At 49.4% G+C, this 24,115-nt stretch overlaps 1 protein-coding gene across 3 annotated transcripts in view; it reads right to left on the bottom strand.

The window, feature by feature from the left end:
* LOC122216453 (xanthine dehydrogenase/oxidase-like) overlaps nucleotides 1-22,714 on the bottom strand; it is a 64,702-nt gene extending 41,988 nt beyond the window's left edge. For 2 of the 3 annotated variants that reach the window (XM_042933312.1, XM_042933314.1), the window contains exons 1-11: nucleotides 22,609-22,714; nucleotides 16,191-16,248; nucleotides 13,213-13,309; nucleotides 11,682-11,790; nucleotides 9,559-9,685; nucleotides 8,539-8,600; nucleotides 5,363-5,431; nucleotides 4,948-5,034; nucleotides 3,675-3,816; nucleotides 1,200-1,292; nucleotides 443-594 (exon numbers count right to left, since the gene is read on the bottom strand). In XM_042933312.1, the coding sequence (XP_042789246.1) occupies nucleotides 443-594; nucleotides 1,200-1,292; nucleotides 3,675-3,816; nucleotides 4,948-5,034; nucleotides 5,363-5,431; nucleotides 8,539-8,600; nucleotides 9,559-9,685; nucleotides 11,682-11,790; nucleotides 13,213-13,309; nucleotides 16,191-16,248; nucleotides 22,609-22,650 (1,038 nt within the window). In that variant the 5' untranslated portion in view covers nucleotides 22,651-22,714. Of the gene's footprint in view, nucleotides 1-442; nucleotides 595-1,199; nucleotides 1,293-3,674; nucleotides 3,817-4,947; nucleotides 5,038-5,362; nucleotides 5,432-8,538; nucleotides 8,601-9,558; nucleotides 9,686-11,681; nucleotides 11,791-13,212; nucleotides 13,310-16,190; nucleotides 16,249-22,608 lie in introns of all 3 variants that reach the window. The other variant, XM_042933313.1, reaches the window with a different exon arrangement.
* Nucleotides 22,715-24,115: the final 1,401 nt, after the last annotated feature.

Below are 24,115 nucleotides of genomic sequence, written 5' to 3'. Positions count from 1 at the left end.
TCAACAGCTGGACCCCTCCCTCCTCTCTGGGGGTGTCTACCTCTGGCTCTCCCCCCAACGATGAAAGGTAGTCCAAGACTACATTTGGCTCAATCTCTCACCCACTTGCTGATAGCTTCAGCCAAGTTCAGGAACAAGGTGGGCAGGAGGCTCCATCTTGCCAACCTCAGGGGTAAAGACTGAGGCACACAGCATGTGCTTCCAAGAGTGACCCGCAGGCCCCCTTCCCCAGAAGCACCTTTGGGGCTCCATCCCAGCCCTACTGAGTCGGAATCTCTGAGAGCAGTGCCCAGGAAACTGCATTTTTAACAAACACCCCACAAGTTCTAAACACTAGAGTTTTGGGCGCACCAGATCTTCAGCAGACGACAGACTAGCGCATCTGCCTTGTGACAAAAGGCCCCATGACCTCAGCCTTGAGGGCTCCTGAACAGGGACTCACCGCCACAGACTTGACCTGCTTCCCAGCAAACCAGCGCAGCTGCTCCAAAACACCTTTGAACACCTCTGTTTGGTGGGCAGGAAGGTTGGCGACTGCATCGAGCAGCGTCTTTTCCACAAAGCTCAAGGGACACGAGGCTCCGAAGGAGATACCTGGGAACACATGCGCAGAAAAACAGCGATTCCCTTCACAGTTCAGAAAACACTTGGACACACAGCCCCTACGACGCTTTACTGGTACCTGAGTGACGATGAACCAGCTCTCACATCCTTATAAGGATGAGGAAATTAATGCCCAGAGAGGTGAAGTGACTTGCCCCATGCCACCCAGCTAATACACCAGCCAGGACTGAACCACAGCCCTCTTGATCCTACAACCAGAATGCTCTCTTCTCTAAACCAGTGGTTCTCGTCTCAATAAAATCAGATCTCTGAGGGAGAAGTCCTGTTTTTTTTTGAAAGTGCCCAAGATCTCCCAGCACTGACCCCCTCCCCCTGTGAGCGATTCTAATGTGGAGCCAGGATTGAGAATGACTGTGGAGAATCTCACAGCCCCCCTTGCCCACTGGCAGTCTGCCACAGATGCTCAGTGGAGGAAGGCAATGAAGGGGGTCCCTGCTCCCCACGCAAGGCAGCTCCAGGAGAAGCAGGTGGCAGTGGAGCCAAAGGAGAGGCTCTCCTGGCACCGGCCACCCCTCCCAAGGGACCCATCCGCAGCATCACAGCCTTCCGTGGGCTCAGGGCAAACCCCTCCTTACCCTCAGGTCCATGCTCCACTGAATTCAGCTCAGGGATCCAGGCTGGGCAGACCATCTTAGGAAACAGCTTATTCTTAAATTTCATCTCAATGCCTCGAGAAAAACAAGAAACCCGAAGTTAACAGGCTTCTACCAGGCGGGCCTCGGCATTGTTCCCACCACGCACACAGGACCTATGACATATTCACGATCGCATCATGCTCTGTGGGTGTCTTAGGACTGGCAGGTGCAGGAGATAAGATGTGGGGTTCAGTGCAGTTTCCACACTATCAGCCGGCAAACTTGTCTTTCTCTCCCTCCCCCCAAAAATCCTAGTGGAATTTAGATGAGATGAAATTCTTTTTTGCCTTTTGATTTCTTTTATCACCCGAAAAGCTTCCTTTTTTTTTAATTTAGCTTTCTGACTCTGTGCTTGGACCTTCAACACCTTCAGATTTTCTGCTCTTCAGTAAGGAGAGCCTGCTTGATCCTGTCATACACACTTCGCACACATGGAACCACCGTAGGCCCTGCTGACGTGTCTTTTAGTGTTAAATGAGATGAAATGTGAATTAACCTGTGTGTTGAGGGTGTGTCTGTGTATGGGACAGGGGTGGGGGATAATAGATGAAGCCGCAGAATGCTAAAATATGTCAGGAACCCGTGTAAGCACTTTACATGTTTTAACTCATTAAATCCTCACAATAGCCTTGGGAGATACTGTGATTTTCAGTTTATAGAAAGAGAAACTGAGGCACAGGAAGGTGAGGCTCTTGCCCACATTACACAGCTAAGAACAGACAATTCTTAGAGTTGGGGTATAATAGTCCTAATAATACGAAAGTCTAGCATTCAGACAAAAAGGAAAATCGTCTGAGAGAGAAAACATCAAATCTGCCTCCTGGTCCCCGACACCTGCCTGAGCAGGACTTTGCAGGACCACACGTCTCTACCGGCCTTCTGTCAAGTTAGAAAGGTCTGTGAACAGACGCCCCTCTGTTCTGTTCCTGAGACCTGGTTAGCTCTGCACCTCCCAGCCCCTCTCACAGACCTACAGATGGGAAGGTTCAAAAAGAAATGTCTGTCCATCCTCCCCACCCTCTCGGGGGCTATTCAGAGTGTCTGATGGGTGGCTCAGGCTTTGAGGAGTCTGGCCTGTTTGAATACCGGTTCCCAGGATAAAGACTGCAGACAGAGGCCATCCGTGGCCTGTCTTGACAAGGTTCTCTCTATGCCCGGCTTCCCCAGCACCCTACCCTGGCTGTCAGTGGTTACACTGCTGTGTGTATATATAAGGGAGAAGGGGTGAGGCAGAGGGAGTGGTCGTAAGAAATTCCCTCTCACTTGGAGCTCATGAAATGTTTATGGATTCCCTTCTATTAGAATCTAACTGGGTCCAGGATGTTAGGTGACCCATGACAAGGAACATGTCACATGTCAAAGGAGATCAAAGACTCTTCCAGACAGTCGTCCTCCACTTTAACTCATGCTGCCCTGGACCCCAGGGCCACAGCTACGCAGACCCTCAGGACCACATCACCTGAGGCACATCTCACAGGCCACCCTGCCATCCCAGCGTGTCCACGTTACTGCACATGGGGTCTCTGTGCCACACCTGTGCTCACGGGGCCAGGGCCGCATCTGTACTCTGCTAGCTTAGAGCCAAGCCAGGCCCTCCTCTCTGTGTCCTCAGATCCAACAAAAACCCAGGACCCAGGGGACTCTTTCCAGAACAACAGCCAGGAGTCTCCCACAGGATGGTTGTGGTGGCTTAAAAGTATGTCGATTGCCCCGAAACCAGAGGTCCTCTAAGACCTTGGCTATGCCACGATCCTCTCCTTGGAGCCTCCCTGGGCTTGGGAGCCAGCAAAGGAGAAAAGGGCCAAGCCAGCTCCAGGAACGGATGGACATTAGCAGCGACCTGGGCACCTCTGCTTCCGTCCCTTCGAGCACTGGGGAAGAGAGCTACACATCCCCCAGCCACCCTGGCCCATTCACGTATTGTGAGCTTCACGTCCCAGGTGGTGGCAGGAACAGGGCCGGTGGCCACAGTCGTGGGCAACACAGACACAGGCACACTGGCACATCTCCCCTTTGCCTTTACCACATCACCCCCCAGAAAAAGTGGGGGACGAGAGAATGTCATTTCTGGAACCCCTAGCATCTGTCACTGGCCTAGAACCTTGACTTCCACTGCTCCCCCCTCACTTCCACTGGGAGGTACTCCAGAGAACGAACGAAGACACTGATCTGGGTAGCCCAGCTCCTCCCACAGTTCCCGGCACATAGCTGGCACCTGACGTGTTTCCGGAGAGCGGTCAGTAAGGATCTCATCCAATACTCAGAACAGCCCTTTGAGGAGGTGTTATTCCTCCCTGTATATAATGGGAACCAGGGCCAGGGGAGGAAAAGCAAGTTTCCTGAGGACACACAGCCAGCGTGGGGTTGCCCAGGCAGACTGGCCCCCTGCAGGCTGCAGGCCGGGCCCGCTCTCACCGATCTCCGTGTTCCCCACCACCAGCTTGGCCTCGGGGTCCTGGGCTTTGAGGTCCAGCAGCTCCTGCAGGGTTGAGGCCTGGATCCAGGTCACTCGCTCGCCTTCAAAACGCAGCTGCTTCTGAGGAGTATCTTTCAGCCTCTGGAAAATGTAGTTTCTTGCCACACAGTCTCCTTCCTACGCCCATTCCCTGATGAATTTAGGTCCCCAAAGGGGTCTAGTCTTCTACTGATTCGTTCAATACTGAATTCAGAACGAGGATCCAGGTCCGGGGAGAAGGGAGGGGAACTTGCACGTACTGAGGCAGGGAGGACGTGGCACACATATGATCTCACTTAGGCTTTAGGAGACCTCCGGGGAGGAAGCATCGTTAGCCCCACCTTTCACAGGTGCGGGATGAACCTGAGGACCCAGGAGGTTATGGGACCTTCACCTGCCACCAGGTGACCTGAACTGTTCGGACCAAAAGCCCAGGTTCAGTGCAGTGCCCCCTGCCCCACCCCCGCTGTCCCCAGCAGGTGCAGTGGACAAGGTGTGGGGGGGACGAGGTAGCAAAGGAAGGGGTGTCAGGAGGGAACGCAGCAGAGGCTGGTTCTAGTGTGTGAGGGGTGACGTGGGGCTGGGCGAGAGAAACCCAAATCAAACTGACAGTTTGTTCAAGGTTGCACGATCCAGAGAAAGGTGTGCCGGTGGCCTGCCCCAAAGCCCTTCCTTCTGTCCCATTGGACTCAATAGGCTGTCTTCATGTGCTCAACACCCCCAGGGAATCTGCACTCGGGAACTTAGAGAGAGGCACGATTCTTTCCTTGCCATGAATGTGGGAGCGAAGAAGCAGAATCGTCACGGTGGGAGGGTGGGTGTGAGAGTGCCCTTAAACCAGAGCAGCAAGCCATGCATTGTGCCCTCTGAGTACAGCTTTGCTTCTTTGTGGTTGGTTTGTAAAATAATGGACTGCTTGCAAGGAGGAGAATGGGTGCTAAGGGACTTACTTTTACATCCGACGTAGCCAGGTCAGCAGATGCTTCTGGAGCACCTGTTACTCTACACAGGGTCCTGGAGGGATCCACTCTCTGTGCTCAGAGTGACATGTGTGCGACAAGTGTGGGTCCCTTTGGGAGTATGTGACAGAGGGACTTGACCTCCAGTGTCAGAAGGAGAAAGGAAAACCCAAAGGACAAGGACACAAAGGTCCCCATTGGTATGAATAAAGTGGGTCTCCAGGGGCTCATGGCACACAGACTTAGCGGGGCCTCTCCGCGGGGCATCACCTACCAGCAACTCTGGGGGGAAGATGGGTTCCTGGGTGGGATCCAGGGGCATGAACTCCTCCGGGTTGAATAGAGATGGCGAGAGAGTGATCTGCTGGGAAAGGGAACAGATGAGTGATACCTCATCTCCTCCTCTAAAACACCTGTATGATCTACCCAATCCTTTGTCCAAGCGAGCTTGTTTGCATCTCCCCACCCCCACCCCAGCAGGCTTGGCGGGGGGCCGTGCTGCTCCTGGGAGGCAGGAACAAGGAGGTCTTGCCAGAGGCCCCGGGGCTAATGTGCACATTCACCCCCCACTCAGGGTGGGCATCAACGTTTCCTCTTCTGGCCGCACTGCTGAGGTTGTGAAGAGAGTCCGCTGCTCCTTGGATCTGAGATTGGCCCCCAGGCTTCCAGAGAAAGGAGGTCCCACTCACCTTGTGGTCTGTCTTCTGGTTCATGCAACAGTTCAGGTCGTTCCCACTTCCTCCGCAGCACCCACCATCCTAGAAAGATGACAGATATTCACACAGAAATATTTGCAAAGAGTTTGCACAGAAGCTACAGATGCTGGATCGTGAATATTCAACGAAATTGAGGCCTGCTGCTGTGCCAGCATCAGTAGAAACAGCCGCCAGCCGCTCCCATTCCACTGACCTCTGCGCAGACGGAAGACCTCTGCTCTAACCACTCTCCCTTTCTTGGTTGATGGAGACTAAGTCACTCATGACTAGACAAGTAAGATCTCTCCTGGAAGCACCAGGAAATTTTGAGAAAATGTCTCTATTAAAGCTAAGTCCTACTCTACCAAAACATATCTTTAGCTCCATTTTCTCCCTTTATTCTCTGGGCCCCCAAGAGCCTCTACTTCTACATCAGTCAAGCTCTGAGGGGGCCCGGATGGCCTCTTTCCAGGCTGGGGTCTTGTGGAGCTCCTTCAAAGCATGTCTGGGCCCAGTGTTGGGTTCAAAGAGGTGTCCAGCCAGTGTGCCAGATGACCTCACGAAAGCTAGACATACTTCCTTCCTCACTGTGATCCTATGCTTGAGGATGGGTACAGGTCTGATGACCCATCACCCTGGGGAAAGACTAGCTCAAGATCTTTCAGGGTGCCAGGGGCAGAGCACAGGGTAGAGCTCCCAGAACGAAGGAAATGAGGGTGGGGAAGGGGTGGGTCCACCTGAGTGATCCATCCTGAGAAGACGGGAGTCTCAGCTCAGGACCTGGGAGACACTCTAGAATCATGGAATCATGCTCAGAGACAAAGGTGGGAGAAATTCCCAGACATTGCCCCGGGCACCCCTCCAAGGCAGCCAGTTCCTACAGCAGCAGGTCTGGGGTGGCCCTTCTGCACTTGAATCATGGGAAACACCATTCCGTGCTGCCAGTTCCCAAGGGATGAGTCACACCCCCACTAGTGGGCCCAGGAAAGTCCCCAAAGGGCCACGGAGGCTGAAAGTATGGCCTTTAAGAAAGTGCTGTTAGACCTGTCACCAACAGAGAACCCTGCCCTGGCCTTAGCCCCTGCACATGCTGCCCTGTGCACAGCCACCTTCTGCACTCACAGCCTTGCCTTGGATGTCACAGTGCTGTCTCCTCTGGACCCTCCCACCATGGCCTTGCCTTTTCCTCTGGAAGAAATAAATGTCCCTGTAGTGTCTCTTCTCAGCTGTCTTCCTGGAGAGGGGTGATGCAGGAGAATCACCAGGCCCTAACCAAAGCGAGGGAACCTGCATACAGCAAGCCATCGGCCTCGCTCACCCGGTGCTTGGCAGGGGAAGGACATATTTCACCAAAGTACCCTTTCCGGATGAAGTGTCAGCTCATTCTTCCTGACATTGTTCTTCTTGATAATCCATTGCCATGGCCATGACATAAATTACTGGGATGTACAATAATGTGTCACTCCCTCAATGTCTAATGTCAATGAGGTTGGATAAGGCTGGGTTTTTCTCCCCTGGAGAGATTTCTCCTTTTCTCAGCGTACTAGACTACTAGGCTTGTGCTCGTTTTACTGTTCCTCCATTTCCTTCCCTGCTGCTAGATGGACAGTGCCATTTCTTGCTGTGAACAGTGTGCCTCCTTCTGGCAAATCCTCTTCACTTACCTAATGTGTGCTATGGGCATGAAAATGAGGTAGGCAGGTTTGTTAGAACGGTGGGTAAAGTCAGAGTTCAAAGGCTCTGAATAAGACCTTGGGGACAGGGGTCTAGGGGTCTCCAACGACTGGTGTGCATGAGCTTCTGAGCACACCCTGTGTGCGAGTCATTTGGGGAGCTCAGGCCACTCAGCTCTACACCGCCTGGCAGCTGGTCGAGGACCATTTCAACGATGATAAAACTCCAACCCTGAGAAGGGACATAACCATCTACTACACTCAAAAGCCCTTCACTTTTTCAGAAAGTAGGAGGGCTGATAAGATTGTAGCTCTTTGAGAAGCCTCTTAAGAAATAAATACGTGGGCGAGATTAACAATCCTTGGCTCTCAGGGAAGCTTGAGCAATTTATGTAGATCAAATATTGCGTGAGAGACGAAATACTTAATATTTAAGATGTGCCAGGCACTGTTCTAAGGGCTTTACAAGAAGTACTTTCCACAAACACTATAAGAATTATTATAGGCATTATATAATTTCATAATATTATTATAATTATATATGTATTATTATAACGTTATAATATTGTATGTGCCATTATAATCCCCATTTGAGAAACAAGGAAATTGCCCAGGGTCATACATCGGGTAAGTGAAAGACTAGGATTTGAACCCAGGTCTGCAGACTCCAAGACTGGAGGAGTCTTTGGATCTTTTTCATTTAAATCCGCACCTCCTTGTTCTTTGTCATCAAACGCCTTCAGCAGAGTGGGCTGCCCTCCCTCCCATAGGCTCTGTCTGTGTCTCCACTCTTTGTGGTCATCTGGATACAATATCCTTTTCCTAATGTAGCACCCCGAAAGGTCAGTGAAAGGCATCTGACTCTGCCCCCAACCCAAAATTAAATTGAGATGAGACGGTTTGATTGGGGTCAGAGTCAACTCGACCCTGTTGGGGGGCCAGGTAGAAGCTGGGGAGAGAAGCCAAGAAGGGAGAGGCCAGCCCTCTGTCCGCCTCCCCTGGCAGATGGCAGGTGTGTGTCGTGTTTATGTAATCAGCGCCCGCACAGCCAGCCCCAGACTTCTCCCTCGGAGGTGTACGAACACTGCAGGGATTCACACACTGTCTGGAGACCTCATTAGCAGGTTTATAGGCCCCACAGAGTGCCAACCACGGAAAGCAGCTGGGAGAGGAAGGAGGAGAGGCGCAGCTGCGGGGTGGGCTGGGTTGTTACTTAACACCAGGGCTCAGCACCTGGGCCACAAGAGCACTGTCAGACCCAAATGCCCTGGAGGAAATTAGCCTTGGGCATCGTGCTTCTTCCAGGAACAAGCCTTCCCTGGAAGGGAAGTCCTCGTGCTACTGACGTGGACGGAACAAAGACAACAGAGTCCAATGCAGGTAGATCCACCAGCTGGCCATCCCCCCTTTTCCTCTTCCTCCAGGGGCCCTTGGACCCTGCCAACTGGGATTGTGGAGTGTCGCTGCTTGAGGAGCTGTCCCAGAGCCCCCACTTACCCTGGCGAAGGTCCGGAAGCCCTGGAGGATGGGTCTGTAGCCCGTGCAGCGACACAGGTTTCCTGTGGGCCAAGGGACAAAGCTGCATTGTCAGCACAGGCACCGGGGGCAGGTGAGGGGCTTGTGACTTTACTCCTGGCTCAGTTGAATACTCACTTTACATATTCTGTGGTCTCTGCCTGGAACACCCTGTCCTCCTCCTCGTATTTCTGACTTCAAAACATCTATCACTTCTTCCAGGAAGCCTTCCTACACTGCCCAGACCGAATCAGGTGTCTTCTGAGCGCTCCCCTGGTGTCTGGTCATGGCCTTCTCAATGAGTTTATCAAACTACGTTATAATCTCTCTTCCCATTCAGACTGCAAACTCCGTGAGCGTAGAGACCATCTTTCATCCCCTGGGACATCCCTGTGTCCCTTGTACCTTGTATAGTGCCTGACATATGATAGGACTCGATACAACTGATTGAGTCAATGATGAATTGAAATGGTGAAAGGACGCAAGTCTTCTGTGTTCAATTCAGAGGCACAGACACCATGCCCAGGGTCCTGGACCCATTCACAAAAGGCCAAGTGGGAAGCCAGTTCCTGCCCAAGGCTCAGAATCACAGCCACTATCCTCATTAAGTGGCCTTTGCAGGATCCTGTCTAATAAAAGCTGAGAAGAATGGAAGCCACGTGACTAGCCTCTGTGGAATTTTCCACATGATCTCCTCCTGTGCCAACCAGGCAGTGCCACCCCTTCCGAGCACTGAAGGACACCTTGGGAAGATGAACACTAAGGCAGGAGACCCAGGAGGTCTCCAGACCATGTGAGTGTTCTTCTCAGAGAGGGCTCTCAGAGAGCCCTGAGGCTAAGCTCCCAGCAGACCGTAGCCACCACACTGGGTACCTGAGCCTTTCCTCCAAAAGGCAGTGCCCCATATCCCAACCCATTCCTGACTGACACTCTGGCCCTTCCCTAACCTCCGAGAGCCCCAGCTGCTATTCGACCCCTTAGGCTGTGCCTCCAGGCCCGTACCTTGGAAGGCATCCTCAATCTCCTCAATGGTGGGCTCAGGCTGGTTCCGGAGCAGCGTGTACATGCTCATGACGATGCCAGGGGTGCAGAACCCGCACTGGGAGCCATGGCTTTTGGCAATTCTCTCCTAAAAGGGACAGACCACGTAGACATATGCATTGGCACAAACGCTCTCAGGCTCTCTAGATGACCCAGCTGAAGTCAGTCCACGTCGACAGGTGGCGTGGGGTAGCAGTCACTGCACAAAGTCAGTCTTAGTGCTGACTGTGGCCTTGGCCAGGCTACCAACCCTCTCGGGAGCCACAGGCCCCTCATCTGTATCATGACGACCACCCTAGTACTTATCTCTGGGGCTGTGGTGAGGATTTAATGACATAATTCACATGACACCCTTGACATTATCACACTTGGCACATAACAGGTAGTCGACCGATGCTAGTTATTCACAGAAAAGCCTCTTCAAAGAAAACTGACCAGTAGAACCGGAAGGGCTTCTCACCCTCCATTCTTTGCACTGAACACAGGACGAAGCAGGCCCAGAGTTTTAAAAGATTTAGCCAAAATCGCACATGGTGAATGGAAGAGCTGTGTCATATTCTTTTAATACACTAGCCTGCAATCCAAATCAATCAGCAGTTTAAAAACATTTTTTATGTTTATTCACTTTTCAGAGACAGGCAGAGACAGAGTGTGAGCAGGGGAGGGTCAGAGAGAGAGGGACACACAGAATCCGAAGCAGGCTCCAGGCTCTGAGCTGTCTGCACAGAGCCCGACACAGGGCTCGAACCCAAGAACTGTGAGATCATGACCTGAGCCGAGGTCAGAGGCTTAACCAACTGAGCCACCCTGGCGCCCCTCAATCAGCGTTTATTAAGAATGAGATGAACGTGGGCGCCAACTTGGAAGTAGGAGGAATTCGAGCAAAGCGTAGTGTCATAGGAACCACAAAAAAAAAGCCAATGGAAAAGCAGAAGTGAAATATGGCTCTACAACTTACTTGGGGCCAAAATAAGAGCATTGGGAATAAGAATCTGTACCATTGGAAATGAGGGTTTTGGCTGATTATTCAGACATGATCCCTGTGGTTAAACTGTTCTGTCTTTCATCTGCTTGTTTCAAAGCAAATTACAAGGCTAGAATTAACCCTCTAACATCTCCTGCTGGTTGGAAAAGTTTAATGATTTCCTCCTATTGCTCCCTAAGAAAGGAAGCCATAGAGGTGAACCATTACTCCTGTGACCTCAGGTGACTGGTCAGGACACGCCTCCCCTAGAATACAGCCAGCTTGCTCAGCCAGAGGCCCTGGCCCCACATTCACGTAAAAGTGTCCAAGAAAGGCACGATCTGAGCAACATGTCACCTCAAACGGCCAGTGGGCCTGCCTCTGGTACCTTCTGTGACTATAATGTCCAGAAGAGCCCTGCATCAGTTTCCCCACACAAAGAACTCTGGAAACAATGGCCTTCCCTTCCCACAGTGCTCTGCTGTCATTTCCTTCCACGTTACCCCAAAGCATAGGATTCTCTCCACAAAACCTCTCAGATTACTGTCCACTCTTTGTACCTAATTTCCATCCACTGCCAGGTGGCCTGATACCATCAGGAAAAAAGCCTCGGTCAGACATTCAGATGCCTCTATTCTCTTCTTAAGCCCATCCTAACCTCCATGTTAGTGACGATAGAGGCATTGTAGCTCACATCTGTATTTTCTGCAGGCAGGACATGAGAGGAGCCATGGGATTACCATTCGAGGGAGCAGGGAATAGGCAGGCTTCTTAATCAAGAACACAGAGCTTTTGGAATCTTGAATATGAGATGACAGGGGTTCCCTAAGCACACTCGGGGGACTGGGTGGGGAGATCCATCGCCGCTCCCCCCTCCGGGTCTGGCATGACCCGACTGCCCTGGCCACCAGATCTGGTTGACCTCGTGGTTCCCTCGGGGTCATGTAATGGTCCCAGGAGGGAGCTTTAGACCTGGGGCCTCATCTTTCCACCTCACCACCCCCAGAGGAGATGGAGAGGTGACGGGGCCACAGCGCCTCCCAGCCTGGCAGTGACACTCAGCCTCACATTCCCAAGAAAGTCTGTAGCCCTGGCCTGAGCTTTTGTTTCCTCCAGTTACCTGCACAGGATGCAGCCTCGACTTGGTGCTTCCTATTCCTTCCACAGTCGTCACGGCAACATGATGCAAAGAACAGATGGGGGCCAGGCAGGCATTGACAGAAAAGTGGCTGGAGCCCCAGATTAAGGTCATTTCATTGTTCACACAGGCCATCAGAGACTTTGAGACGCTTTGTGTCATTACTCCTCACTCTACGTTACATTCTGGCCTCTTCCGCAGCTGTCCTCAAGCCTCCACCAAGGACTCTGGGCTAGCAACAAAGGAAGCCCCCCCCCCCCATGCCCCGGGGAGACACGAGCCCCTGCAGGGTCCTATGGAGCATGCATCAGTGCATCCTAGGCCTCCGAGCTGGAGTACGGGCGCCAGGGTTACCCGCAGTATCCTCTTAGCCCGACCCTGGAGGCTGAGTCAAGAGGAAGTTGCCACAGGTTCCAGGCACAGCACATGCTCCTCTCTCTGTAGGGCCCTTCTGAAGCCTCTCTGCAGTTTCAGAAGCTCCAGTCCCTTTTGCTCCCCAGCTCTCAGCTACCTCCTTTTCTCCCATGCTCTGTGGGGAACAGGGAGGGGCAGTCCCCGGGGAACATGAGACAACAGCCCTTTACACAGAGCTTCCTGATATCCATTTTTCTATGAACCCCTCATCCATTGACTCAACATCAGTTACTGAGGGCCAGTCACATGCCAGGCATTCTGCTGGGGGCTGAGGAAATGGAGGTGTGTACAATGCTCTTTAGAAGTCTGCGGTCAACTCAGGAAAATAGAAGCCAGCATAAAGATGCAATCTAAAGAGTTTATAGTAAGCGTTTCAGGAGGGCTGAGCACAGGGTGCTGTGGGACCTGCACAGACAAGGGGTACCCAACCCAACCTTAGGAGGTCAAGGAAGGCTTCCCGGAGGAGGTAATATTTTACCCAGTCCAAAAGACCTAGCAAGAGTTAGCCAAGTAAAGAAGGCCTAGAAAAAGGGCACTCTAAGACTTGTATAACAACTTATGCAAAGACCAGGAAATCAGCGGGAAGAGAGTGTTAGGAGTCCATAGTTGTCCCAAGGATGGGATGCTGGTCCCACGAAGGGAGAAAGCTGGAGATGGAAAGGTGGGGCACACCTTCCTCTATGGGCCATGAGTGCTAAGCACAGTGATTGGACTTTATCCCATAGGCAGTTGAGACCAAGTAAAGCATTTCGTGGGATGGGAAATTAATCTGGATCTTAGAAAGGTCTCAGGAGAGCCTGGGTGGCTCAGTCAGTTAAGCCTCTGACTTTGGCTCAGGTTATGATCTTGCAGTTTGTTAGTTCGAGCCCCGCCTCAGGCTCTGTGCTGACAGCTCAAGCCTGGAGCCTTCTTCGGATTCTGTGTCTCCCTCTCTCTCTGCCCCTTGCCCATCATGCTCTGTCTCTCTCTTTCTCAAAAATAAATCAACATCAAGAAAGGTCTCGTGTGCATGCACACACACACATGCACACACACACTCACAACCTGACCCCTGCATCACAGTCCTTGCATGGACAATCAGGTAGCCGGCAAAGGATACATGATCTTGTTCTGGAAACGATCATACTTGGAAAGCATCACCGTGCAAGCCCCGCAGCCCCCTTCTCCACAGCCCAGCTTGGTCCCGCTCAGCCCCACTGGATGGTCAAGGGTTAAGGAACATGAACTCACAGAAGTGTCTTTGCTGGGCCACTGGGAAGTGCATGTGCAGAGCCAGCCATCGCCCCACATAGGCTCAAGCCCCTCAACCCAAGGAGGTAGCAGACCCACACAGCCTCTGTCTCCAGAAAAGCCTGCACTGCACCCCGGAAGGCAGAGAATGGGATCATCCCCACTGCACAGAAGAAAGGTATCAGGGTCCCATCAGACAGCACCCAAGTATTCCCTGGGACTGGGGTCCCACTGCTCTCCAATCCTGGAGACTTTTCTTGACTGCGGGGTCTTCCTGGCATGCTCTTCTAGGCTCCCAACCCTGTGGTCTCACTGGGCTGGTGAATCTGGCACCTAAAAGGCTGAGCATGTGGGGCAGCCCTCACATCATCCTGGCTGGGTATGCAATGAATCCACTCCGGCCGGAAAGAGACTTTGATCTCTTCTGGACCTACTGAGTCCCAACTCTTCACCTTGAACCTTTTGGGTTGATGAAGTCCAGGAACCAAAATTAGGGTTGGATGAGGGGCTTTTGAATATCCACCCATAGGCTATGTGAACATAAATTAAAAGGAAGATTCTTTGAGGTTGGGGACCACTATTGGAGCCATCTCTTACATACACTGGCAGGAGTTGATAACTTTGAGTTTGTTAACACACCTAAGGAATAGGCTATTCTAGAGAACAGCACTTAAAGCAGCCCCTTTGCCTGAGACACACCATCTATGTGCCTGCTTTCCCAGTAGACTGCAGGCCTCTAAGCCATCCAGCTATCTGCCAAAGAGGGAGTTCATTATCACTGGTCATTTCCCACACTGGCAAGATGAAATTAATAACTAATGATGATATAGTATCTTACACTTGAAAAATACACCCATGGGAACATTTGATCTTCACAATAATTTAGTGAGCAAGTGGGGTAGGAGGTACTATTTCCCCACAGATTAAAACAAAACAAAACAAACTGAGGCCCAGGACGTAATGTGAGCCCTGCAAGGCAACACAGACCTTCAATTTCCCTTGTGTTAGGGCCTAAACACTATCATCTGACTCCAGATCTGGGGGCTCCTCTTTCACCATGCAGCTACCTCTTTCAAAACACATTTGGGAAATGCTCTTTGTGCCCTAAGTTATTCTTCTCACTCATCAGAATATATGTCATTAGCAGCAATTCAGACAATATAGAGGCACATGGAAACCAATGGTAGGAGCCCAAAGTCTAACAAAATCTTCTAGCCTAGGGATCTTTCTGGAATCCAGGGTAGAGATCAAGACTGGGCTCTTTCTTTCCTTTCTTTGTTTCTTTCCTTTCTTTCCTTCTTTCTTTCCTTCCTTCCTTCCTTCCTTCCTTCCTTCCTTCCTTCTTTCCCTCCCTCTTTCTTTCTTTCTTTCTTTCTTTCTTTCTTTCTTTCTTTCTTTCCCAGAACTCCCAGAAATGAAGTCTCCCCACCAACATCAAGAAGCCACCTGGCCTTCATATATGTGAAAACTTTCATTTGGGATTTCATTTAAGATTCGACCTTTAAACTAGCAATTGCTATGATCAGACATTTCTGAGAATTTTTGGCCTTTGACACCTTATGAGAAAACTAAATCTCATGTCAACCATCTCTGAGAATGTGCCTCTCTTCTCAGACCTCCCAGGTAGAGAGGCTGGAAATAGACTTCTGTGCAGTCTTCTGAGCCTACTGAGTGATTCCACCTCTGCAAAAGAGCCACCAAGTTCATGTGCTGTGAAACTCCAGACTTGCACTCTCCAGATGGAAAATCCAGGACAAAGTACACGAGAGCCAGACACCATCCGGTAAGAGGTGAGTGAACTAGAGGTAAGGCCATGGACTTCAGACTTGTTTTTGTGAGAACTGAAAAAATCCTTTGTTGTCCCAGGACGTATCACCTGAATGAGCCACTGGACATCCCTGCCCCCGGGGTGAGAGGAGGTCAGGATGAGCATCATCCCGGCAACCAACCCTGAATAGTTTCCAGTATGGTCAGGAGGTTAAGAGCCTGGCTCTGGGCTTTAGCCTGGGCTCTGTTAGCATTTGCCCAGAACATGAGCAAGAAGCAGGACCTTCTCATGTGCCAGCCTCACTTCCTCCTCTGTCAAAGGAATTGCTATGGACATCAGTGACATCAGGTATGAAAATCACCTTGAACTCCACCTACATATAGTAAATGCTCTTTAAATGCCAGCTCCTATCATATTGTCTCTGTTGTTTCTGTTCTAGGGTCTCAGAGTACTTTCCTACCTTCAAAGACCACAAGGTATTAGATATTACAGAACCTTGCCTGCGCTGAGGGAGAAGAGGAGCATCCCAAGGGCCCCTCGGGACTCCACTGTCCCGTGCCTCCTGGGGCCCACCATCTCCACAATGGATGGCACCTCTATACAGTTCCCCAACTCAGGCATCCTTTCCCAAAGAACACCCCTTCCTCCGACCTTCCCTCCGTCTTCACAGAGCTGGGAAGATTGCCAGGAAGCCCTCTATGGGTCCACAGGGATCTCTTGAGGAAGGCCCCCTCCTCAAGGGGAATGGCTTACCAGACTAATGAGGGCCATTCACAGCTCTTCATTTTACATGCCCTGGATTAAACCCTGGCATCACTTGAGTCTTACCTGGAAGAGATCTTAAGAAACATCAGGAAGAATCATCTCAGTGGACAGCTGATAATTTTACACCGGGAAAGTTCAGATGACTTCCCAGAGTCACACAGCTGCTGAGTGACAGAGCTACAATACAGGGGCCCAGAGCCAGACTCTAGGGCTCTGTCCTCCACACTTCACGGCCTCCCACCCATCACTAGAAAGTGACATAAGGCCTAGAGAATGAGTCCTCATCGCCTCCTCCCCCTCCAAAGTCAGGATACATTTTCTTCTCAGGTAGGACAAAAGGGTTGTTTCTGGGTCCGCATTCTTCTCCACCACCTATAAGAGTAAAAACAAAAAGAAAAGATATCCTAAGTATACTTACCCATTGTCTCGCCCAAGAATGTGGAGTTAACAGGGATGTGCTAAATATACCATGAAAACCAAGGTCTTTTTCTTGATAATTCCACAAGAATGAACATATGAACTACAAGCCGTTCTGTGTACATGCTGATATTTTCCAAATCTAAAAGTCTTAGTGCTTTGCTCTGCACCTACCACGGAGGGCTTAGGTATTGCACCTGCCGTGTTGGGCTGGCCAAGGCAGAGCCCCCTTAAAGTCAAACATCTCATTTCCAGCTGTTAGGTCACACCTGTGAATGCCAGGGACAGCTAAGAATGGCAGCATGCAGGTCTCTGGCTATGCCTCCCAGCATGTACATTCTCAGACGGTAGAGAGCCAGTCTGTTGGCCTGTGGTCACAGGGAGTATTGTGTGTGTTGGGCTAGCACAGTCAATAACATCAACACATGTGAGATGTGGAGGAGATCTCAACCCAAAGGTCCACAAATGATATATTCAACAAGATGAAAATGTGGTCTACAAAGTGAGGTACCAGTTTTCAGTGCAAATAGTCAAAGGAAATCCATGACAACCTATTTCACTACTCACATTCATCATATGTTATCAAGGGTAATAGGGTTTGGGTGATTAGGATGATTAAAGAGAGAATTTGTGACAAGAATTTCTTTCCAGAGAATGGTACTGTGAGACTTACATCTTGTTAAGCTTGAGGAGAGGAGGTATCTCACACCTCAAACTTTGTGAGGGGCTTCCATAGCCCTACATGTGAAGCTAACATACAGCCCTTGTAGACAGGGGATATAGCGGTCTGCATATCTAAAAGCTAGAGATAGGCTTACTGAAGAAGAAATGGCAGCATTGGAATTGGTGAGCACTCTCAGAGTTTGGGAAAGCAGAGGATGTGGAGGGTTGCCTGAGGACCTAGTGTAGTCCATGCAGAAGAGGGAAAGTTGGTGTGGAGTTGTTTAAATCATCCCCAGAACGCTGACTGCAGAGGGTGATGGGACCTCCAACAGAGTCTGTGTGGAGTAGTCCTCCCTAAACTGGAGACTGAGGAAGAGCTGCAGGCCAGAGGAAAGCACATGCCCGATGTCGTGAGACTTACAGTTGAATGCTCCCCGTGGTGGGAAGCCATCTTAACCAGCACTGATTAGATGAGAACTTTCTTGCTATCCTCACCTCTCTATCCTGAATTGAGACTGTGTATGGAAACTTAGAAATGACCATAGTACTGCTTTATTGATTAGGAGCAACCCAACAAGTCATAAAACTGACAGAATTTGCCCCTTGAAGAAAGTTTCAAGGAAAGTAGAAAAACAAATTAGCTTTCTTTTATTACACCCCACAGATCCAGTTTGTCCAAAGTCCTGGTTACAAAGTGCACACAAGGAGCTATTTCTTTTCTCTCAGAGAAGTCATAAACACACAAATAAAGATTCCTACCTCCTTTCCTGCAGGAAGAAACCTCTTAGCTTACTACTACCCCCCAAATTGTAGCTTCTGCTTATCATCCAATTCGGTTTTCATCACATCTGTCCCCTGTTCTGTGCCTTCCGTGCCTTCCCATATGTTCAAGATAACATCCAAGTTCTTTAGACTGTCTTCCAAAGCCTTTTTCCATTATGTTACTAATCTTCATTTTCAGCCTTTTCCTCTTCTACTTTCCTGACAATCTAGACTTTATACTCCAGTGAACCTCTCCAGCAAAGACTTTTTATATCACTCCAGGCACACCTGGTCCCACCTTCCTTGAATTCCTACAGAGAATGGCTGCACCACTCTCACAGCACAGCTATAGGGTTGCTCCGGCAAACTCCACAGAATCCTCTCTCGACAGGACGCCAGTGGGCATTCGGAAGGACAGACGCTTCGTGGGGATATGAGCTTAGGAAATGCTGGGTTCGGCAGATTGCTCTGATAAAATTTAAGCATCAAAACAAATAATAGCTCTAATGGGTTATAACCCATTAAATAAAACTAAAACTAATGAGTCCAAAGTGGTAACTAATAAATAAACAGATTGGAGAGAAACAAAGTTCTTTCTGACAGAACAATTCCAATTAATGAATACAGTTAGCCTAATCTTGCAATCAGCACAATAACTGACCAAGTCAAGAAACATCAATGGGAGCTAAAACTAGTGGGTGAAAGCTTGATGATCAAGATAGTTTCATAGACTCAGAGGATCTTCTCATGGATTATTGATTAACTCTGAAGAGTAAAAAAGTAATCTTACATTAGAGAAAACTGGTGGATGCCACCATAACCAAGTGATCAGAGTTTGCATCCCAAATAATGGAGGAGACTGACACCATGTGCCTCCTGATGCAACGCACTGAGAACCACTTATCGCTTCTCTGGAATTCCTGCCCAAAATGCAGACTCTGAATCTAATCAAAAGAAAGCATGACACAAACTCAAAATGAGAGACATTCTAAGAAATAATGGTCTAGTCTCTTCATAAACTTCAGTGTCACAAAAGACAAGGAAAGCTAAGGAGCCATTCTGGCTCGAGGGAAACTAACAGACATGGCGACCAACTGCCAGAGTATGACCCTGGGTCCCGGGCTTGGGACCCTGCCGTGGTATGACCCTGGGACCCTAGGAGAACTTAAAAATGACATTATTGGGGACATTGGAATATGCTGCAGAGGGGTGGCAGATTAGATAATAGTGTTAGGTCAATACCACATTCCCTGATTTTTAGAGACACTGGCTCTATAAGAATATTCTTACGCTTGGTTTAAGAGGTAAAATGGCATTAGATCAGAAATTTACCCTCAAATGGTTCAAGAAGAAAATTGTATACTCTATGTATTTATTCCTATAATTACATACATAAATAAATATATAAAATTAATTAGGTACTTATATACATCTATATATCTACATGCATATCTATAAATAGATACATAAAAATCTAATACGTGTGTGTACCATATAAACATCTCGACGTGTGTGTGTGCGTGGGTGTATGTGTGTGTACATACAGAGAGAGAGAATGATAAAGTTAATGATAAAGTAAAATGTGACAAAATGTTAAGTTGGTGAATGTGAGTAGTCTGTAATATCTCTTTGTATTCTTCTTACAACGTTTTAGGCAAATTTAAGATAATTTCAAAGTGCAAAGTTTACAAACTAAACTTCTTCAGTAGAGGATTTCTAAGGGCTTTTAGTACTCATTCACTCATTCTGTCCTCATTAATTGGGAACCTGCTACGTGCCAACACTGTGCTAAGTGGTTTAAGAAGGCGGGGTAGGGGGAGGGAAATGGGTGATGGGCATTGAGGAGGGCACTTGTTGGGATGAGCACTGGGTGTTGTATGTAAGTGATGAATCGTGGGAATCTACCCCCAAAACCAAGAGCACACTGTATACACTGTATGTTAGCTAACTTGACCATAAATTATATTAAAAAATAATAATAAAATAAAATTCTGGGAAGGCATTAAAAAAAAATAAACAAATACACCCTCTTCTAAAAAAGAAAAAGAATATCTGAAAAGAGGATCTCATGGGGAGAGTTTTCTGTGAAACACATTTTGCAATATATTACTTTGCCGAATGAAAATCCTTCTCCTTAACTGGTTCACAAGCTCCTGAATGGCTGATGCCTGGTCTTAGAGATCATATTCCTCTAGTGTGTACATACCCCACAGGCTTAGTCCACAGAGGAGCTTGTAAATGGGGGTGAGTGAGTGAGTGAGTGGAAGCCACTGAGAGGCTCTCTGTAGCTGCCACCTGCTTCTTGTGGGGATCACTCGTGGACACCTTTGGCTGCGCCCCACGTGCCAAAGCTGCCAGATTCCTCCAGGTGCCTCAATCTCCACGAAACAGAGTCACTGCCTCTAGAATCCCACCCACCAAAATGACTGTCACTACGATAACACCAAAATCCTAGGCAGTTCTTTCTTTCCCTCCAACTCTGACTCTACAACAGAGGATATGACACTGGTCATCAAGGCCCATCACTGCCACAGAAAACACTTGAGGTATTTGATCAGTGGCATCTTATACCCTGTCCAGAACCCGAGCTGGTGGAGACAGAGTCCTGGACGGTCTCACACAGGGAGAATAAGAGGCTTACATTTAAGAGTGAGTCACTAATTTCTGGGGTGCCTGAGTGGCTCAGTCGGTTAAGCCTCTGAATTTGCCTCAGGTCCTGACCTTGCGGTTGGTGGGTTTGAGCCCCGCATCATGCTCTGTGCTCACAGCTCAGAGCCTGGAGTCTGCTTCAGATTCTGTGTGTGTGTGTGTCTCTCTCTCTGCCCTCCCCCGCTCATTCTCTCTCTCTCTCTCTCTCTCTCTCTCTCTCTCTCTCTCTCTCTCTTTATTTCAGGAATAAACATTAAAAATTTTAAAGACAAAAAGAGTGAGTCACCAATTCCAGCGGCTTCTCTGGTAAGTTCTCTGCATAATATCCAACACCAAAAGAGTTAGATATAGAAAGATCTTGGAAATAGAAATGGAAACAAACTTATTCACAGCTGCCTTGATCTGCCTGGGAATCCCTGCTTGGTCTTGTTTCCCAAGCAATGCTTTCACCTCATCACTTCTTATACTGCCTCTCCCCCTTTCTAGCAGATTCTCAAGAGGCCACAGGTTTATAACTTAGAACCTGAGTATGCATCACAGACACTGACAATAGGAAAAGCTTCCAGGGATAGTAGGGTTTGATGTGATGACACCATCTAGAAGTTTGAAATTGCTCTTCTAAAGTGAAACGAAAATACGTGGGACACAGCTTTGCCAAGCCAGTTGGACCCTGAAATGTCCTTTTCAGATCCAGTGGGTCACAGCACACCATCCCCAAAGAAGAGCAGAATCTTGTCCTGTCACACACAAACTGATGGCATAACAAATAATAGAATCTGAGACTAAGATACGGCCTTGGAAGTCACTGAATCCAGGTGCTCACTCGCAAACATTGACCAGAAAAATGCCACAGAAGATGCTTTGTGCGGGTAACCCTTCCAGAAGGCTAACTCTACTGTTTCTTGACACTCTCCAACGCAACCGCTGAGTGCAACAAAGTTGTTGGAAATGTCAGATGCCAAAGTCTCACAAGCGTCAACAGGGAAGTTTGCCCTGCCTCATGGCTAGCTGCCAGATGCCAGTCCTGAAAAGAAATCTACAGGGAGAGACACAAGAACCCGGAAGAACACGGCTGACCTCATCCTCAGTGCCTCCCGGTGGCACCACTCAAACTGAACCCGACGGTCTTCAGAGCATGGATGTTGCCATGGCTCATGCAATTCCCTTGCTAGTCACGCAAACACGTCCTGACAATTTAACCACTACCCGCCCTGTGAAGTACATTTTCGTTCTTGAAAATTACCTCAAACGTCACCCAATCTCTCAACTCAAAAGTGCCAATAGAGCAAAACAGATAAAACTACCCTTGTTTGGAGGGGGTTGGGCACCTTGGACACATGGCCATTTACAAGATAAAACTATGGCTGTCCTTTTACTGTCCCTCTCATTCCCTACTGGGTTTCCGGAGCAGGCCAGGGTACCCCAGCAGTGGTGGGGGAAAGGGGATGGGACTAGGCACGTGCTTACACCCCCCCCAACCCCTCACCTGCAGTGAAATTGGCAAAGATTCATAGCCTTGCTGTGCCTGGAAGACTGGTACCCACATCATAAGGCCCCCTCTGCTCCACAACCCCTACCTTCCCCACGTCCCTATGCACCAATGGAGGTCACCCAAGGGGCTATTTTATCAAAGTAAGAGACTAGAAACATTTATTGCAATACTGGGGAGGGGGGGAGGGGGAGAGAAACATGCCCCTTACGGGGAGGAAAAAAAAACACAAAACTGTGGCTTGCCACAAGATGTCAGTAAATGTCCTCACAAGTTAGCTGTCACATTTACATATGTGAAATATCTGAATCAAAGGCTACGAACATCTTCTTTCCTGGTATTAGCAAGAAAACAAGTTCCTGCTTCTTCTCTCAGTAAAGACAACAACGAAAGCCTCAGGGTGTGTTGGAATAAACACAAAGACGGAGGCGTGGTGGGTGACCTCCAGTCTCACCCAGGAAGGACCCTGTGCCCTTTTCCAGCTTTGTGCCAGGGTCTCTGCTGCTGCAGAGTCGCTGGCAACTGAGACCGCTCTTCTCGCCTGCCTCCCCCCCACTCCTTTGCCCCTGGAGTGTTTTGACTGTGTTCTAGCTCTGAGAAGGTTTTCTCTCCCCAGTGTTACCCCAAATGCAGCAAGGCTTTGGAGGGAGAGAGAGAAAGAGAATAGGAAAGAGAGAACAGGCCTCTTCCAAAGGACAAACTTCCGTTTCCGGGGAGTGGAGAAGCCAGACCAAAGGCCAGCTCGATCTTACCTTTTTGCCATTCACAAAGAAAACCAACTCATCCACTGTCATTGTTACGGGGTGGGGTGTGGGCCCCCTGCCTCCAGGTGCTTTGCTCCAAAGAGGCACCAGCAGGTATGGCCCCTTGACAACTTGGAAACTACACCTCCCAATAAAATAAAACCTGGCCAGCCAATGGGAAGAAACCAGCCTAGAGCCTCAGGGCACAGGGTGTTCTTGGCAAAAGCTACCGGTTTACATAATCAAGAAAAATGCAAACACTCCTACATGGTAAATCGCCCTCCCCACACCTGTGTCAAAGAGCACAGTGGAAGGACCGTGAAGAAACCCAGAAACCCGGAAGGGGAGGGCCTTGCCGCCAGGTGACCTGCTGTCATTAGCACTGCCCTCATGGAACCTGCTTCTTCTCCCCGCTGCTGCAGCCACAGAAGGAAGAAGGGCCATGTGCAGAGCCACGGTAGTAGAAATGACCCACACCCTCCACGTCCACACTTGTCATTTTACCATTCAGGTTTACAGCAACCCAGACTCAGCACTTAGACAAAGGACTCATTCTCCCACAGCCTGGAGGACCACAGGGGTCACAAGCCACGGAGCCCAGTGATCCAGAAGCAAAACCTAGCATTGGACCTCAGCATTGTTGTCTTCAGAACTCAGCTGGTTTCATCCTGTAAATGGGTATATGCATGACCCCAAGAGCTGAGTGCCTGAGAGGCAAATGATACGTTTTAGTAGTACTTGGTAAGTTTGCCAAGAACCCAAATATTTCCAACTACTGCCTGTATTCTCAACAGCACAAGAAAAATCATCCTGATAACAAACGATTTTTGAAGTTTTTCTTTTGTTTATTTCTCTCAGGGAAAGGCCTCTCATTGGCTCCCAGAGTAACTCCTAAGAATATTTCAAAATATCAACAATAAACCAATATACTATCAATAAATTAAAACAGCCACACCATAGAGGCACAGGCCAACTTAACACAGAGCTGAAAGCCTTCTCCCATCCAGTATCAATTTCTGGTGTGAACACACCTGAACGTCGCCCACCTGGACGGCGCCATAGTCTCTCTGTGGTCAGCACCCACCTGTGCCTCCCAGCTCACACACGTGCACACACACGAGTGTTCCCGCCCGTCTTCTTCAGTCCTCTAACAACGCACATGGCTACTCAGCCAGCCTCTCTGAAGGAGGTCACTTGAAGGAGGTCACTTCCCCTGAGCCCCTCGCAGGCTACCTGGAGGAAGAAAGGAGGATCAGGCAGAAGTAGTCGGTGTAGCAACAGCTCACTGAAACCGCAGACTGCCAGGACACTGTCAACACAATGCCCTCTTGCTCCACAGACTTTATTTAAGCAGGAGATGAAATCTCACTTGTAGGGTGACCAAGCGTCCCTGTTTGGTCCCCACTATCCTGCTTTAAACACTCATACTGGGACCAACCTCTCAGTCCAGGACAAAGTGGGATGACCCGTCACCATAAAACAATGGCTCTTAACTGGGGGGTTGGCGGGAGGAAAT

This window comes from Panthera leo, chromosome A3 (assembly GCF_018350215.1).
Source record: "Panthera leo isolate Ple1 chromosome A3, P.leo_Ple1_pat1.1, whole genome shotgun sequence".
Classification (NCBI taxonomy): Eukaryota; Metazoa; Chordata; class Mammalia; order Carnivora; family Felidae; genus Panthera; species Panthera leo.
The sequence above is the reverse complement of the archived record's forward strand: the minus strand, read 5'-3'. Positions and strand labels throughout refer to the sequence as shown.